This window comes from Pleuronectes platessa, chromosome 14 (assembly GCF_947347685.1).
Source record: "Pleuronectes platessa chromosome 14, fPlePla1.1, whole genome shotgun sequence".
Taxonomy (NCBI): Eukaryota; Metazoa; Chordata; class Actinopteri; order Pleuronectiformes; family Pleuronectidae; genus Pleuronectes; species Pleuronectes platessa.
The window spans coordinates 2,801,270-2,816,977 of record NC_070639.1 but is presented as its reverse complement, the minus strand read 5'-3'; the positions used below and the strand labels follow the sequence as shown (position 1 = coordinate 2,816,977).

General features: G+C 39.5%; 1 protein-coding gene across 3 annotated transcripts in view; it reads left to right on the top strand.

Annotated features, from left to right (window-relative positions):
- The window catches only part of LOC128456144 (nck-associated protein 5), a 66,737-nt gene that overhangs the window by 12,506 nt on the left and 38,523 nt on the right, over positions 1-15,708 (top strand). For 2 of the 3 annotated variants that reach the window (XM_053440211.1, XM_053440210.1), the window contains exons 2-3: positions 2,005-2,141; positions 13,141-13,231. In XM_053440211.1, the coding sequence (XP_053296186.1) occupies positions 2,113-2,141; positions 13,141-13,231 (120 nt within the window). In that variant the 5' untranslated portion in view covers positions 2,005-2,112. Of the gene's footprint in view, positions 1-2,004; positions 2,167-13,140; positions 13,232-15,708 lie in introns of those variants that run through there. The other variant, XM_053440213.1, reaches the window with a different exon arrangement.

The window sequence follows — 15,708 nt, the reverse complement described above, 5'->3', positions numbered from 1 at the left end:
CCAAATGGATTAAGTAGTTTGGAGATCGTTTGACCCCATAATCGTAATCACGATTAAATTTTGATTAATCGAGCAGCCCTACTATCTTCAATCTGTCCATCACTCTGAGAGAATTACTATTCTCTTCTTATCAATTTGCGACAACAAACTGTGTGTGTGTCTGTGTGTGTGAGTGTAGTCAATTTTGTTACCTTTTGTATGACCTTTTGCAGCATGAACATTGACCTTGTCAGTACCAGCAGACATCATGCGGACCAAAGCTCAGTCCTAAAGTCTTATTAAGATTAGGTTAAGGATTTTGGTTAGGCTGTCCACAATGAATGGATATCAAATTAAAGCCCCAATAAGGATACCTGCTGAAACCTGTATGTGTGGATGTGTGTGTTGACTTCTGTGTGGCTCAACTGACAAAGAAGCACTTCAATAACTTCATGAACACATAATATTGTCATTAGGAACATGAGTAAGGACGACAGTGTGGGAAGAGTTGAACACTTGATCTGGTTTAACTTAGTAGTTAGACATCTACAATGAAAAGAGAATATTACATCGTGTGTTGTATTAGTTCGACTTGGTACTTTATTTTTCAGTGCTAGAATATTTCACCTGATGAGATTTGACATTTCACTTCATTTTAGAAATCAAAATGGTGTTTCTGTGCTTTTGGAAAGCCCTTTATCGCAGTAATGACAGTGCTAGTTTAGTTCCATTTGGTTTTCCCTCTTCCAGGATACTGGAACAAATTCTGTGTAAATAATTACATTAATAACGGCCTGATTGCTGCTTCATTTCTGTGGTGTTGTCATACTGGCTGACTGTCACACTGTCATCGCTTACTGGGACAACAGACCTTTGTTCCAGCAGATATTTTGGCACGTAATGGCCGCAAAAGCACATGATAACATCACGATAACATTATCAATGACTACATTCCATTTAAGTGAGTTAGTTCCAGGGTATTGTGCATATTTGCTCACTGGCATGGATTAATGGAATTGCGCTTTCCTGCTACAAAAGTCTGCTGCCTGTATAAAAAAGCTCTTCATTGGTGTGGCTCTCTCAATTTTAGAAGGTAGCCACTGCTAACATAATTTGTGATACCAGCTGTTCACCTGCTCTGATGTCAAGAAGTCTGAGACCGGTCTGTGTGGCAGCGGTCAAAACTGAATTAGGTTTATTATAAGTTTTATCAGTTCATGCACAGTGTTCTGACTTTGCTGTGAACATGATTCAAAAACAGCATGAGAGCAAAATTCATACACACAACAATCTGACTAATTGTCAAATCAGCGCTTTGTATCGAGCAAGCCTTCATGTAATTCCACAGCTTGGTACTGCAGCTCAGCATGGTGGAGTAGAAGTAATTGTTTGTGATGGTTAACGTGAGTCACAAGAAGCCAAACTGGTTTCGAAAGGGCGGGAACCATAGCTTTTATAAATGAATAAAAAACTAAAAACTGACGGACAATTCTACTGGACACTTTATATCTCTTATACTAAAGTAGAATATAGTTTTTCCTAGTAAAAATTCCCATTAAGGGGATACAAAGCACAGATATAACAAACACAGCCATTTATTGAGAGTTATTAGCATACTATTGTCGGGGTAATCAGGACGTTGTACAGACAATACAATGAGCAGGCCATAGCATGATGTGGAAAATCAAATTGAATATGTGTATTTGGTTCAGAAGTGAAAGTTCACCTCAGGCCACTGTTTAAATGCCATAAGAAGGGAGTCTGTCTAACTCAAGGTGTCAGCTGTGGGGAGAGCACAGATCGGGACATTATTTCAAAACCAGTGTATGCGAGGTGGAGTGAAGAGACCTGAGGAGAGGCTTCACGCTGGTCCTGCTTATTTCCAAACAAGTACATTTGCTTACAGTGTGCTATTAAAAGGGGGTTACAGGATTGAACAGATGCACTGTAGGTGTGAAATACTTCAGTGGGATTATGATATGCAAAATTAACGACAAACTAACTGTGTACTCCTCTCCCCTACAGCTACGCTGCAGAGACTGATCCATAAAAAATAATCCCCAGCTGGAGAGCAAACAACATCTGGGCGTGGAGAGAAGGGAGAGGGACAAGTCTCAGCAGGGTTGGCAGCAGATGGTGACACTGCAGCAGCACTTCTCCAGGTAGCACCTTCACCACAGCATGCGGGTATTTTTACTACATCCTGACTATAGATGTTACAGGCCTAAGGGAGCACTGATGATTATAGCTTAGAATGAAGTTTCGTGTAGCACACTCCTCAGTCCGACTTGTGTCGAGTATGTTTCACTGGCATAACAGACCCAAATCTCTGATCGAGCCGCTGCTTCTCCAGTTGTATTATGAGTGAGGTAAGCACCAGAGTTTGAACTGAAGAAGGAATCTATGAACACACAGCATTGTTGTGCTGCACCAATTTTTTTAATAGATTTTTAATTGTTGAAAACAAGCAATGAGAAACTGGCCCATTTTTACGTTTTTGACTTTCATCTGACGTTATCTAAGAAGTACCTTCTATTTAAAATAAAAAATTAACAGCATTCTCTGGTGCATTAGCTTTGTTCTGCAACATATCGACAGATACCAGTATACCTGCAATAAGGCTGGACTAGCTAGGAATAAGTATAACAGTTCTATAGGAAATGGGATTTGAAGGCCAAATGAGGGGCTGATTCAGAACAACACTTCTTTTTGTATTCATCAATAATCACTGTTATCTTTTTATGGCTTTGGGCAACTCTGGTCGAAAATAGCTAATGTGCAACATACATATGAAACTTGGAGCTAAACTGATAAGAGGATTATCCATTTCACAAGATAGTGATAAAGTCTGGCTTGCTGTTGATACAGCTAATTTAAATCATTTCACCTAGGCAGAAGTACAATTCTAAGTTTACTGAGTGCTGAATAAAAGTTTGGCCTTTTGTGTGGCAGCTTTAAGACCAAAACAATAGTTAGGGGAGCTTAAATTTCGCCTTTAAAAAACACGAAAATCTCTCTTTGAGAGTTTGGACTAATGACAAGAACATTTTCTGTACCTCAACCATCACAATTGAAAACTAATATTTATGTTTCCTTTATTCATTCCTGTTGTATCAATCGTTAGGTCTTATTTGCGGGCCTAGTTGGTGATATAGGTATATATATATATTTATATATATATATATATATATACCCAGTTAGTGATATATACTGTAAACTGTTGGCAGTGTTAAATATCCTGTGATTTATACTAATACAAATTAGATTAGATCATTGTTACCACCATGTTGTTTTTACCCCTGTCCTTTTTGTTTGTATGTTTTTAAGCAAGATTATACAAAACAACTGTACTGTTTACCATAAAACATGTTGGAAGGGTGTGGTATGGGTCAAAGGACCCATTGAATTCTGATGTGGATCTGGATCAGGTGGCGGCTCTAACATTGGTGCGGCTTGAATAGATTTAACGAGACTGTTTTCTCACAAAGTTTCCCCCCTGTCTCAGTATCAGGTTGGATAATAATAAGTAATGGATAAAAAAGCAGTGGCCACAACTCAATGAACAAAATCAACCAACAGCAATGCAAGCAAATACCAAACATCTCTTGTTATAAACTGAAGCAAGTTGACATCTAACAGTTTCATTAATGTGAGAGCAAACTATATGTGGACGTTGTGTTTAAAAGGAAAACATTTACTCAGTTTTTATTAGGACACTAAAACTTGAGATAAAGTGTCTCTACCTCTGCAGTGAAACACTACTGCTGTGTTCCTTCGTATTGATTTCCCCTCTCAGGATGTGATAAAGGGAAATGATAACCAGCATTATGTCCAGCCAACTGTTACATTGCAGCCTCATGATCCAGCTTTCATCCATTCTGCATATGCTCAGTGAAGTTTGAGATGAGGTTCCAATGATTTGTGACTGTGAGTCAATTCAGCCCTGCCAAGGAGACAATATTGGAACTCCTGCACAGTTTTTAAAAAAAGGAAATGTTTATTTTCCTTCTCCTTGCAAATTAGTAGATGGTGTCAGTCAACTGCAGAGAAACATAGGCCTATAATTATTAAAAAGCCCAGCATAACTAAACATTTATCCAAAAAATGTGGGTTCAGTGTTTCAACTGATTATTATGTTTTGTTTAAATCACACCCTCTTATTAAATACTTAAATCAATCTAATCTTGTTGTGTCTCATAGGATCTTCTCTGTTTCATAATTCATTAATTAATTATTTATTTACAAATTTATTAGGGCTCATTTAACAACAACAGGTGTGACTAATAACACAAATTGATCATCAATTAACACTCCTAGGTGTTACTAATCACATCAATTAAGCCTTAATTAACATCAACAGTTGTTACCTACCACATTAATTGAACCTCAATTACCCTCACAGCTGAGTATTATTCACATTAATTCAAATAAATGTTTGTAACTCAACACTTGAGTCAGATTTTTTGGGAATGGGCTATTTGAAATGAAAAGACTTCAGTAGTTTCGATATGATACTAAATTATGTTTTTGTCACTGCAAAGATTCAATTCAATTCAGTGTTCATTCAGCAGCGATTCTGAAGTGACGTTTAACACAGAGGGACAATCAAGCTGCATACGTGTCTGCTGGCAGAATGCATTCATGAGACTGGGATGCCAGGGACAGTGCACGGCTTGTTTTTCCCCTTTTCACTCAGCTGCACATTACATTCCTCATGGTCCACAGAGAGAGCTGCAGAGACCCAGTTTCCCCTCAATGCGCAATCACAAACACAAAACAATGTGAACTGAGCAGGCTGAGGTTAGACTCCTATCAAATGAGCAGCATCGGTGGGAAAACAACATGGGGTAAGTGATGACAGGCTGGGTGAAAAGTAAAGGCAATAGATACATATTACCGAGAATAACATAAATTTTGAGAAGAATCAGGTGGACTTGTGTGACTTTATTTAAAAAAGAGGTATGGTTTTATTTTGGAAATTTAAAAACTAAAGTTAATCTGTATGTCTGAAGTGTTAATCCCTAAATTGTATGTTATTTTATTATTAATATATTATTATATAATTTCCTAAGATCAACATAATCATAACAGATTTAAACAATGCTTTAATTTGGTTTGATCCTAAGCAATGCTTTACTGTAATTAGGTCGTTAGATATTAGTAATTATACTATATTATAAACTATTTAGCGTTTTGGTTTTTGGTGGAATTTGTATTCTTGTTTCATTTTCTCATGTAATTTTAGAAATTGTTTTTTGACATTTGACAATAGCTGTTCATTTTGTAATAAATTTGAAGTCAAAAATGTTTGGGATAAACAAATACCACCTCTAAGCCTCTGGGTGTGCAATTTCCATGACAGCTTTTGATTTACAGTCAAGTACTGACATTACGACGCGCTGTCAATTACAGCGGTGCTCCACTGACTGGGTCACACCCTCTTTATAGCAGTAGCAATTGAGCAAACCCTTTGTGTTAAGTTTGTATTTAACACAGATAATAGAGGTTTGCAAGCCTGTGCTAATGTTAGCAATAACTCCCACTGAACATTCTTTAATGTGATTTCAGTTCCTGCTGAGTCATCAGCAGCTCTCACTTATTTTCATCATGCATTACTACACAAAGGAGCGGGCCAAGCTAGTGCTAGGCTAGCAGCCTCTCATAAATCCAGATATGGCATTGATAGTTGACCTGCCTGTCAAACATCATAGCAGCACACTGTACATTACTCTATGATTGTAATAACAATGTGAATGAACTTATGCTGCCTTCAAAAAAGGCTGTTTACCGTGTTTAAGAGAAGGGTCTGCATGAATGTTCATCTCTCGTTGTATTCATTGGAGCGCAGAATATCCTGAAAGCTCAGAGTACACAAGTTGTAATGCATCTACTGTCATTTTCAGAAATGCCGTTTAAATTTTTCACTTGATAGTTAATATATTTTGATGCAGAGTCCAGCAGGAAGTACTGAAATTACTGATATGGTCATTAGTAACAGCTAACAACCACAGAGCAGACTCTGGTGTCCAATCTGAAGTAACCTTACAACCAGGTGAGGGTTAGGGGCTAGGCATTGGGGCAAACAAATCACAGTATTGACACTCATTTGAAACCAAAAGTTTGTACAACATTAATGCAGCAGAAAAAAATCAGTACAATGTATTTCTTCATTTTGATTAGTATATGTAACACTATAAACAGAAAGGTTGTCACGTGAAAAAATGACAAAGCAATTTTTTTTATTGATGTCCAGTTATAGTAAGCGGACAAAATCAACTCTTAACATTTACATGACATTTTTTATTGTTTTATCTTTTCAAGAATTATAATGTGCCGTGTCCACATCCACAAACTACAGCCATTGACTCCATTGCACAGTTGTTTCTGCAGGAGGTCTTTCACGTGAGGTGTATCATAAATTCAAAGTTTTGCAATGTTTTATCTGGTGTACACATTCAGCCCATAAGTGCTTTTTTCACAGCTGTGTAAGTGCAGGCACTTTGAGCGTGAGTGACCTCCAGACTTACAAAACATATTCAAATCAAATGATGACTTGTTCTGGAGGTCACCTCACAGGCTGATTTCAGTTTGGCAGGGCTTGTTTCAGGTCAGCGGCAGTGACTTGGGGCAGGAATGCCAGTGTGCTCACAGTCAGCAGCTAAAGCTAATGGCTGTTCTTTACAAATCAAACAGGAGAAAGCTGCTCTTGGAGTGACGGGGCTAAATGTCATGACTGCATCTATCAGGCATTCACAGCTTGGAGGAAAAACAATCACCAGACAAGAATACACTAATACACGGGAAGCACTTTTAGCAAACATCGATTTCAATATCATGGCTGTTCTGAAGACAAATGTAAAAAATATTATTTGTCATTGGGCACAACAGCTCTGAGCAATTAAACAAAACGGAGCTTTGACGGTGGTGATGCATTTCTGGACGAACTTTTTGTTATGCGCAGCACCGTGTCTACAAATGTGTTGTCTACTTGACTTTTAAGCATTTTTGAAAATTAACCCATTTAATTTGCATCAGGTAATTCCTAAAATGGAACACTGAAGCTGCAATCAACTGTTGTGTCAAAACAAATTGAATCAGGTAGAAAAACTTATATCATACATGTTGGTGAACTTCCAACATATAAAACCATGTGATAGATGCTAGCTGAAGATTAGCCTGAATTGCTAAAAGATGTTGTTTTTCTAAAATTGTGGCTGTGGGGTAAAGTGGGACAAATGCTGTGGGGTAAAGTGAGACAGTGTCTCACTTTACTCACCTCACTTCACTTTATGGTGGGGTAAAGTGAGACACTGTCTCACTTTACCCCACCATGAAGCACAAGTTAAGTTTAGTCTTAAACATATTTTAGTGTTATGTTACATTATATATGTTTTATTTTTAATGTCATAAACATTGTAGAAAAGCCATCATGCCAAGAAACTATACACCAGGAAGACAACCTGGGGCCAAACACCCCTCGCAGAGATGGAGAGTGCAGCCGCTGAGGTCATGCAAGGAAAGAAGTCCTTAAGAAAACCTGGAAGGGATAGAAATATTGATAAGACAACCCTCAAAAGATTAATAAAGAAAAAAGAGAAAGGGAAAGTAAAATCAGTAGCCTGGGGTGCAGTAGCTGAGGTAAAGAGAATATTCACAGATGAGATGGAGGAGGAGCTTGCCAAACACTTGAAACAACTAGCTGACCAGTTCCATGGCCTTGCTCCAGTTAAGTGCCGTGAGCTGGCATTTGAATACGCAGAGAAAAACAATATCCCTCAGGATTTGAACTATTACAACATGTGTTGTTATGGTAGTTTTAAAGTGGAAAAAGTAAGTGGGACACAAGACCACTTTTTTTAAAACAATCATATTTTCACTGCCCTTTGTCGTGAAGACATTCGGATCATTTCCATTGCTAGGAGACATCCTGAATTAATGGGAAATGTGTAAATTTTACTGATATATCATTTAGCTCGCCTAGAGGGGAGCAAATGTAAAACATGTCCCACATTACCCCGCTCTCCCCTACTCAACCCTAAATTGCCTGATGGTTGTGCCGTTTTGGTGAATGTAAAAATGTTCTATAGAGCACTTTAAGTGGTCGTGAAGACTAGAAAAGTGCTATATAAATTCATATTTCTAGCTAACTAACATGTTATCAGTAGATTTGCTTGTTCATTCAGTGGATGAGGTGTGTGCTAACAGCAGTTCTCAAATAATTACCATTCCTAAATTGCTTTCTGGCACTAATCAGCATTGCATTATTGGGAAGAGATGTGAAAAAGTCGAAGCACTGTGGGTCAGGTCATCTCACGGAGAGCGGATCCAGTGCTGATGTTGAATATTCATGCAGGTCGGTGGGAATGATGAAGTCTGCAGGTGGTCTATCAAAGTGAAATGCCCCTTAACATCAGAACCTCTATCACTGTGTTCATCAGCTTCGCTCTCTTTTTGTTCTCAACCTCTGCATCCAATTAACAATTTCATTACTGTGTCCATTGGGCTGGAAAAATCATGTTGTACTGCAGACGCTGTTAACCTCACAATTAAGTTATAATTAGTGACGAAAAGGCTCAGTCAATGATAAACAATGTAAACAAAAGTTGCATCCCCACCTCTAAAATACAAAACAAGGTTGGAATCAGCTGTCAGTCAAAGAGATTGACATGTACACTGATATACATGTACAGTGCCTTGCATAAGTATTCACCCCCCTTGGACTTTTTCCCATTATGTACTGTTACTAACTGGAATTCAAATAGACTTAAATAAACTTTTTCCCGTTTGATCAACAAAACATGCATAGTACTTTGGAGGTGCAAAATAAATGTTATTGTGACACAAACAATAATGAGAACAAAAAAGTTGACATCTGTTGGGTGCATAAGTATTCACCCCCCTGTGTCAATACTTGGTAGAACCCCCTTTCGCTGCAATTACAGCTGCAAGTCTTTTGGGGTATGTCTCTACCAGCTTTGCACATCTAGAGATGGAAAGGTTTGTCCATTCTTCTTGGCAAAAAAGATGAAGCTCAGTCAGATTGGATGGAGACCGTCTGTGAACCGCAATCTTCAAGTCTTGCCATAGATTCTCTATTGGATGAGGTCTGGGCTTTGACTGGGCCATTTTAGGACATTAACATTCTTTAATCCAAACCGTTCCTTTGTAGCTCTGGCTGTATGTGTAGGGTCATTGTCCTGCTGGAAGATGAACCTCCGCCCCAGTCTCAAGTCTTTTGCAGACTGCATCAGATTTTCTTCAAGGATTTCCCTGTATTTGGCTCCATCCATCTTTCCCTCTATTCTGACCAGTTTCCCTGTACCTGCTGAAGAGAAGCATCCCCACAGCATGATGCTACCACCACCATGTTTCACTGTTGGGATGGTGTGCTCAGGGTGATGGGCAGTGTTGGGTTTTCGCCACACATAGCGTTTTGCATTGAGGCCAAAAAGTTCAATTTTGGTCTCATCTGACCAGAGCACCTTCTTCCACATGTTTGCTGTGTCTCCCACATGGCTTCTTGCAAACTCCAAACGGGATTTTTTATGGATCCCTTTCAACAATGGCTTTCTTCTTGCCACTCTTCCATAAAGGCCAGATTTGTGGAGTAGACGACTAATAGTTGTCCTGTGGACAGATTCTGCCACCTCAGCTGTGGATCTCTGCAACTCCTCCAGAGTAACCATGGGCCTCCTGGTTGCTTCTCTGATTAATTTTCTCCTTGTCCGACTCTTCAGTTTGGGTGGACGGCCTCCTCTTGGTAGGTTTGCGGTTGTGCCATTTTCTTTCCATTTTCTTATGATGGATTTTATGGTGCTCAGAGAGATGTTCAAAGCTCTGGATATTTTTTTATAACCTAACCCTGCTTCATATTTCTCCACAACTTTATCCCTGACCTGTTTGGTGAGCTCCTTGGTCTTCATGATGCTGTTTGTTCAGTAATGATCTCCAACAAACTCTGAGTCCGTCACAGAACAGGTGTATTTATACTGAGATTAAATTGCAGACAGGTGGACCCTATTTACTAATTATGTGACTTGCAAATGTGACTTGTGAATGCAATTGGTCGCACCAGATCTTTGTTAGGGGTTTCACAGTAAAGGGGGTGAATACATATGCACTCAACACTTTTCAGATTTTTATTTGTAAATAATTGTGAAATCCATGTAATATTTCCCCCCACTTCCAAATGATGCACTATTTTGTGTTGGTCCATTACATAAACTCACGATGAAATAAATTTTAATCTGTGGTTATACCATGACAAAATGTAGAAAAGTCCAAAGGGGGTGAATACTTATGCAAGGGACTGTTGGGCCAGAGCCCAGCGGGGTGCCACCAGACACTGGAGCCGAGAGGAACAAAGGGTTGTTAAACTTTGGGCGGGAAAACATCCTCCTGCAGGCTCAAGAATCTCCCCCTGGTGGTGGAAAAATGTCCTGGGGTTTTCCCAGAAGCCCCTGCTCAGTTCCAAGCCCCGCCCACTCAGATCCATTTCTGACACTCAATTGGCTTAAAGCCAGCATCATCCTATGACCAACTCCTCAAGGAGGAGGACCTCTCAGGTAGAACAAAACCACTGAGACCCCAATAATCGCTGCCATTTTACCCTGCTCTGAAGACAACACCAGGCCCCCTTCGGGGCCTCCCAGCTGATTTAGTTGCTCAAGGGGGCAACCAGAGTTATTTTATTTCATTTCTTTTATTTCTTTATTCAGTCGACGTTTTTATTTTCAAAAGGACTTTTGCTCTTTTAACTTGAAAAGACCAAACAGGAAATTGCACACGGAACAATCTCAGACTGTTTCACGTTCCCCACGGACTTTTTCTTTTCCCAACGATCTACAAACGGCTTCCACAGCCGTCCCCTGCAGAAGCGCGAGATTCATTCCGCTGAGGAGCACGAGCTCCACATCCCTGAAGAGGAAGGACGTCGTTCATCCCGTCGAAGCAGCACGAGAAAATCCGCTGTTTGTCCGGTCCAGCGGCCGAAGACCGCTTGAGAGACCACGTGATTCACTGGCCCGACGCGCACGCACACCGCGAGGGTGGTACAGTAAGAGGCTTTATTGTCTGGGCAGATGTTAATCTAATACGTAGCGTATTGTTTTAATACTTGAATGTATTTGTTTTGTATGAGACCGCCGAGTCTCTAATGTTTAGCGGCGATTCGCCACTTCCGGTTTCCGGTTACGGCCTTGTGCCACAGTTTTTAAGCGCCGTGAGCAGCGTCTCCAGCTCATTGTGACCGTTTGAACAACTTTAAAGAGACTTTACCGGTCAAACCTCAGCACACAACGCCACTTGGGTGCTGATGGGTAAAGTAAATGTAACTTGTCTCTGACGGTGCTTTTAAGAGCTTTGCTCTCTCCTTGTATGCTCTCTCTCTCTCTCTCTCTCTCTCTCTCTCCTTCTAAACCGACCTATACACACATCCAATCTGTATTTAGAATACAGTTCATGTAACATAGTTAAATCTATATTCAGAGAGGCCGGACACATCTGGAAGCCATGCGGCCGAACGCCAAAGCAGAGACAAAGAATTCTCTTTGTCTGAAAATCCCTTTGTGTAATTCATGTGACGACCACCAGTGTGAGCTCCGGCCACATGGTGTCATTAACATAGACTCCATTTTGGATAACGCAAGTTAAACCACCATTTTGAATCTATTATTGCCACACCTCCTCTCTCCCTCTCCTCCCATTCTGGCTCTAAATTCATAACGGCTCCGCCATCTTGTTTTGTAGTCAATCCGCCATTTTGAGAGTTTTTAGGCCTTGATTCCACGAATCATGATCGGCCGCCATCTTAGATGTGACGTCACCAAGTGACTGCGTCATCGCCACGCCCTCTTCTTTTTCTCTCTCTCTCTCTCTCTCTCTCACACACACACACAGACACACCCACACAGACACACATTGATAGACACAGACAGATACACACACAGATACACATAGATGAATACATGTGTTTTTCTAAATTGTGATAAGCGGCTGCTGTTGTTATCTTTGAAATATGGGAGTTTGTTAAAATGATGAATCATTAAATAACACTAACTTTATTTCACATGCATACACATAGACACACACACACAGAGAGACACTTTGACACAGACACACACACACACACCGAGACAGACATACATAGGTAGACCGCCGGTTTTACATGTATTTTCTGAATTGTGATAAGTGCTGCTGCTGTGTTTATCTTTGAAATATCGGAGCTTGTTAAAATGATGAATCATTGAATAACATTAACTTTATTTCCCCTTTTTAATAAATGCTTTTGTAATTAAAGTATCTGTAGTCTGTGATTATTTGTGCATATGTATGTGATTGCAGCTGGATTATGATTGCCTGTGCTCGAACTTAATAGCCTTCACTGTTAATTAAATAATTATTAATATTAAATATTGAGATTATTGATTTGACATTTATCATTATGAGACTGATAACTATAGTTTGACTCGTTGGTCCCTGTAACCAGGGTGGTGCCCCGCAACAATAAGCAATGATTACAGATTTGTATTATTCTTAATTGATAATTTTATTGTTTTCATTAATTATTTTAACTATTATTAATGGATAACCGTATCATTTCTAATTAAATGTGTTACATTTCTTAATTAATAGCTTTATCATTTTTGATTATTTTTAAGAAATAATTGTTATTTTAATAATCATATTTCATGATTATTAATAATTAGCCAACGTCAATTCTACTCCTACTATTGCACAACAGCACTGTATAACCCTAACAGCAACTGAACAGACTTATAATTATATATAAAATTCACTGATCATCTACTCACTTCTCACAAGGGGTGGGTTGAAGTGTCCACAAAACCAACACACCCATGGGTGCTGAGAACCAAGTGTATTTGCTATTCAAACAACAGAGAAAATGACTGTTTGGTTGGAAACAGGAAGTTATGCACTTGCTGCCGCTTTGCACCGGGTCTATTGGGTATTTTGTTTATCAAAGTCAATTATCTAGGGGCCTTTAAATGGCTTTTAAATAGTAATTATTCCTGATTATTTATTTTGAAAGGTAACTATAAACCTCATTGATATATTCTAGCATTTCTAGGACTTACAATCAGCCAACTCCCATTCAGTGGGCTATACACTGAACAGTTTACCTTTTTGTCTTGAATGCAGCATGGAGGAGACGGTGCGGACACTTCTTCAGAACCAGGACTCACTGGAGGGCCCCAAGGTGGACCCACTGGACCTTATGAAAGCATACAAGGTACAAAAACAATATCCAGTCACCAATAGATATGTTGAAATTATTTAGCCTCACTTTTGTTTTTAACTTCGAGACATTGGTTTGAAACATATATTATATTTGCCCTCATTTTAATTTGAATCAAAGGAAATCCTTTCTCCACATTTCGAAAATTGTTCAGAATTGGCATATAAAGGTTCTCTTTGGAAGGTAAACTGTAGACTGTGTCACAGAGTGTATTATATATTCTTTTGGAAATATATATTTAAATGGTTTTGTATTTATATAGCGCTTTTCTAGTCTTGATGACCACTCAAAGTGCTTAACAGTACAGTTTTACATTCACCCATTCACACACACATTCATACAGTGCATCTATTCGCAGCACTTTGTTATTCTATGGGGGGGGGGGGGGGGGGGCATTCGGGGCTCAGCATCTTGCCCAAGGACACTTAGATTTTTAATGACAAGGAGATTATTTCAATAAAATGTCGAATTCAATTTTGTGTTTTTAGCGTATAATGTGGTAAATCAGTGCTCATCCCGGTGGACAGTGTGCCTTGCTTTTCCTGGAGAGGATATGACATCAGACCAAGCCTTATGTAAATAAGCCCCAGTCTTATATCCTTTCTTTACCCCCTGTCGTCTTTTGAAATAAATAAGTATTTTTAAATATTTGGACAATTGACAGTTTACACTGATCATTAATGCAAAGCGCTAAATAATGCATAATTACAAATAGTCACATTAAACAACTTAGTCTCATACAAACAAATTCCCCCTGCAGTGTTATGTCAAACACAAGACAAGCACAAAATGTATGACACTTGACGATTGATACAAAATACAGAGCTCAAATTCTCTTCTTTTCCACAGTAAAACACTGTAATAAGTCATCTAAACAAACTGAAAATTTGAATACCCATTAGAGTACCTCTATACCTGCAAAACTCAATCTAGAAGGCTCACCGATCAGCTTAGCTAGCCTGAGTTTTTCTGCCTCTGTACATACAGGTAAACATGCTGATAATGTCGAATTAGATTCAAAACAATAGTGACAAAATTTCTCTTTATGGGTCTAACTAGTTTGCATTTACCTTAATATTTTCGCAGTGTAATTGAATGTCTTGGTCTAACTTCCAGCAAACAGGGATGAAACTTATAAACTATTTAAAACCAAATATATGCCCTGTGGTTAGGCACTGAAATATTAATGCTGCCCGAAGCTGCCAGATAGTTAAAGAGTTGTGGTTGCGTCAGATCTCAATCATGATGATGTGACTTGCTGCAGACGAGTTCTGTTCCTGATGAACAGATGTCTGTGGAAAAAACTGTCTCAAAATATCCTGAATATGAATAATAAATGAAAGTGAAAATGACATGGCCCACTGGAAGAAGTCAAGCCTTCAATTTAATTCCTCTGTAATAAATGCAGAATCACAAAGACACACACAAATCATAACTGACCCTCTCCCACTACGATCACAACCATCTCCAGTGTTTGCTGCATCACTACGGAAAGCTTTTAAACTGTAAGAAGATATTGTCTCATGACTCCCCTACGTACTGCTGTTCTTCAAATTAATGAGCAGACACATAACATCCCACTGGAATCATTTTACTGTCCATCTACTGAATTGAAGTCTAAAATTCACAGTGTCTTTGGCCTTGACTCGGTGGACCTGCAGTGTGATTAAATAATCTGTCTCTCTTTGGCTGGTTAAATGTTGCGCTTCCTTCACCAGCCACTCGTAAACTTTGTCTGCCATTTCACACTAGGCATAAAATACACATGCAGCCGGTCTGAGTGTTTGAGCCAGTGAGACCAACCTTACAAAGAGCTATAGCTGTGAACGTGATCCAGCATGAGAACACATAAAGTCAACTGATTACTATGCAAAAGAAGATTTTCCATCTCCTCCTCAATCCTGTGGGCTTTCAGCAACCAGTGGTTTGGGTGCCTAAACCTGATCAAAGATCGAGTGAGGAATTCAAATAATAGTAAGGAAAAAAATAAGAGATAAGAGGCAGCACACACAAACACTCCCTCTGTGTTGTTACCTTGCCGTGGTGGGGAGGCTTATGTACTTCCGTGACCCTGAAGGCTATACCGGCGGGGATTATACCCCTGGCAGGTCTTACCAAGCCGGGCAGGTTTTAGGGTAGAGGTCCGACTAAAGGCAACACCTGGTCCTCCAGGTTGGGGGTTAGGCGTGGGGCTAACAACCCCACCCCATAAAACAATACCTGTTACAGAAACGCAAACGAAGAGTAAAGAGTAAACCAAGATATCCCGCCCCGGAGTGAAGATGGACCTCCGTCAGAAGGATTTATGAAGCAGGGTGGTGAAAGCCAGAAGCACCTGGAAGCCACTCTGCCAAAAACCATCCTCTCAACCGGTGTTACAACCACCATCGGTACATGGAACGTAAGGACCATGTTCGAAGCTGGAAAGACCGCACAAGTTGCCACCGAGATGAAGAAGTACAACCTTGCCA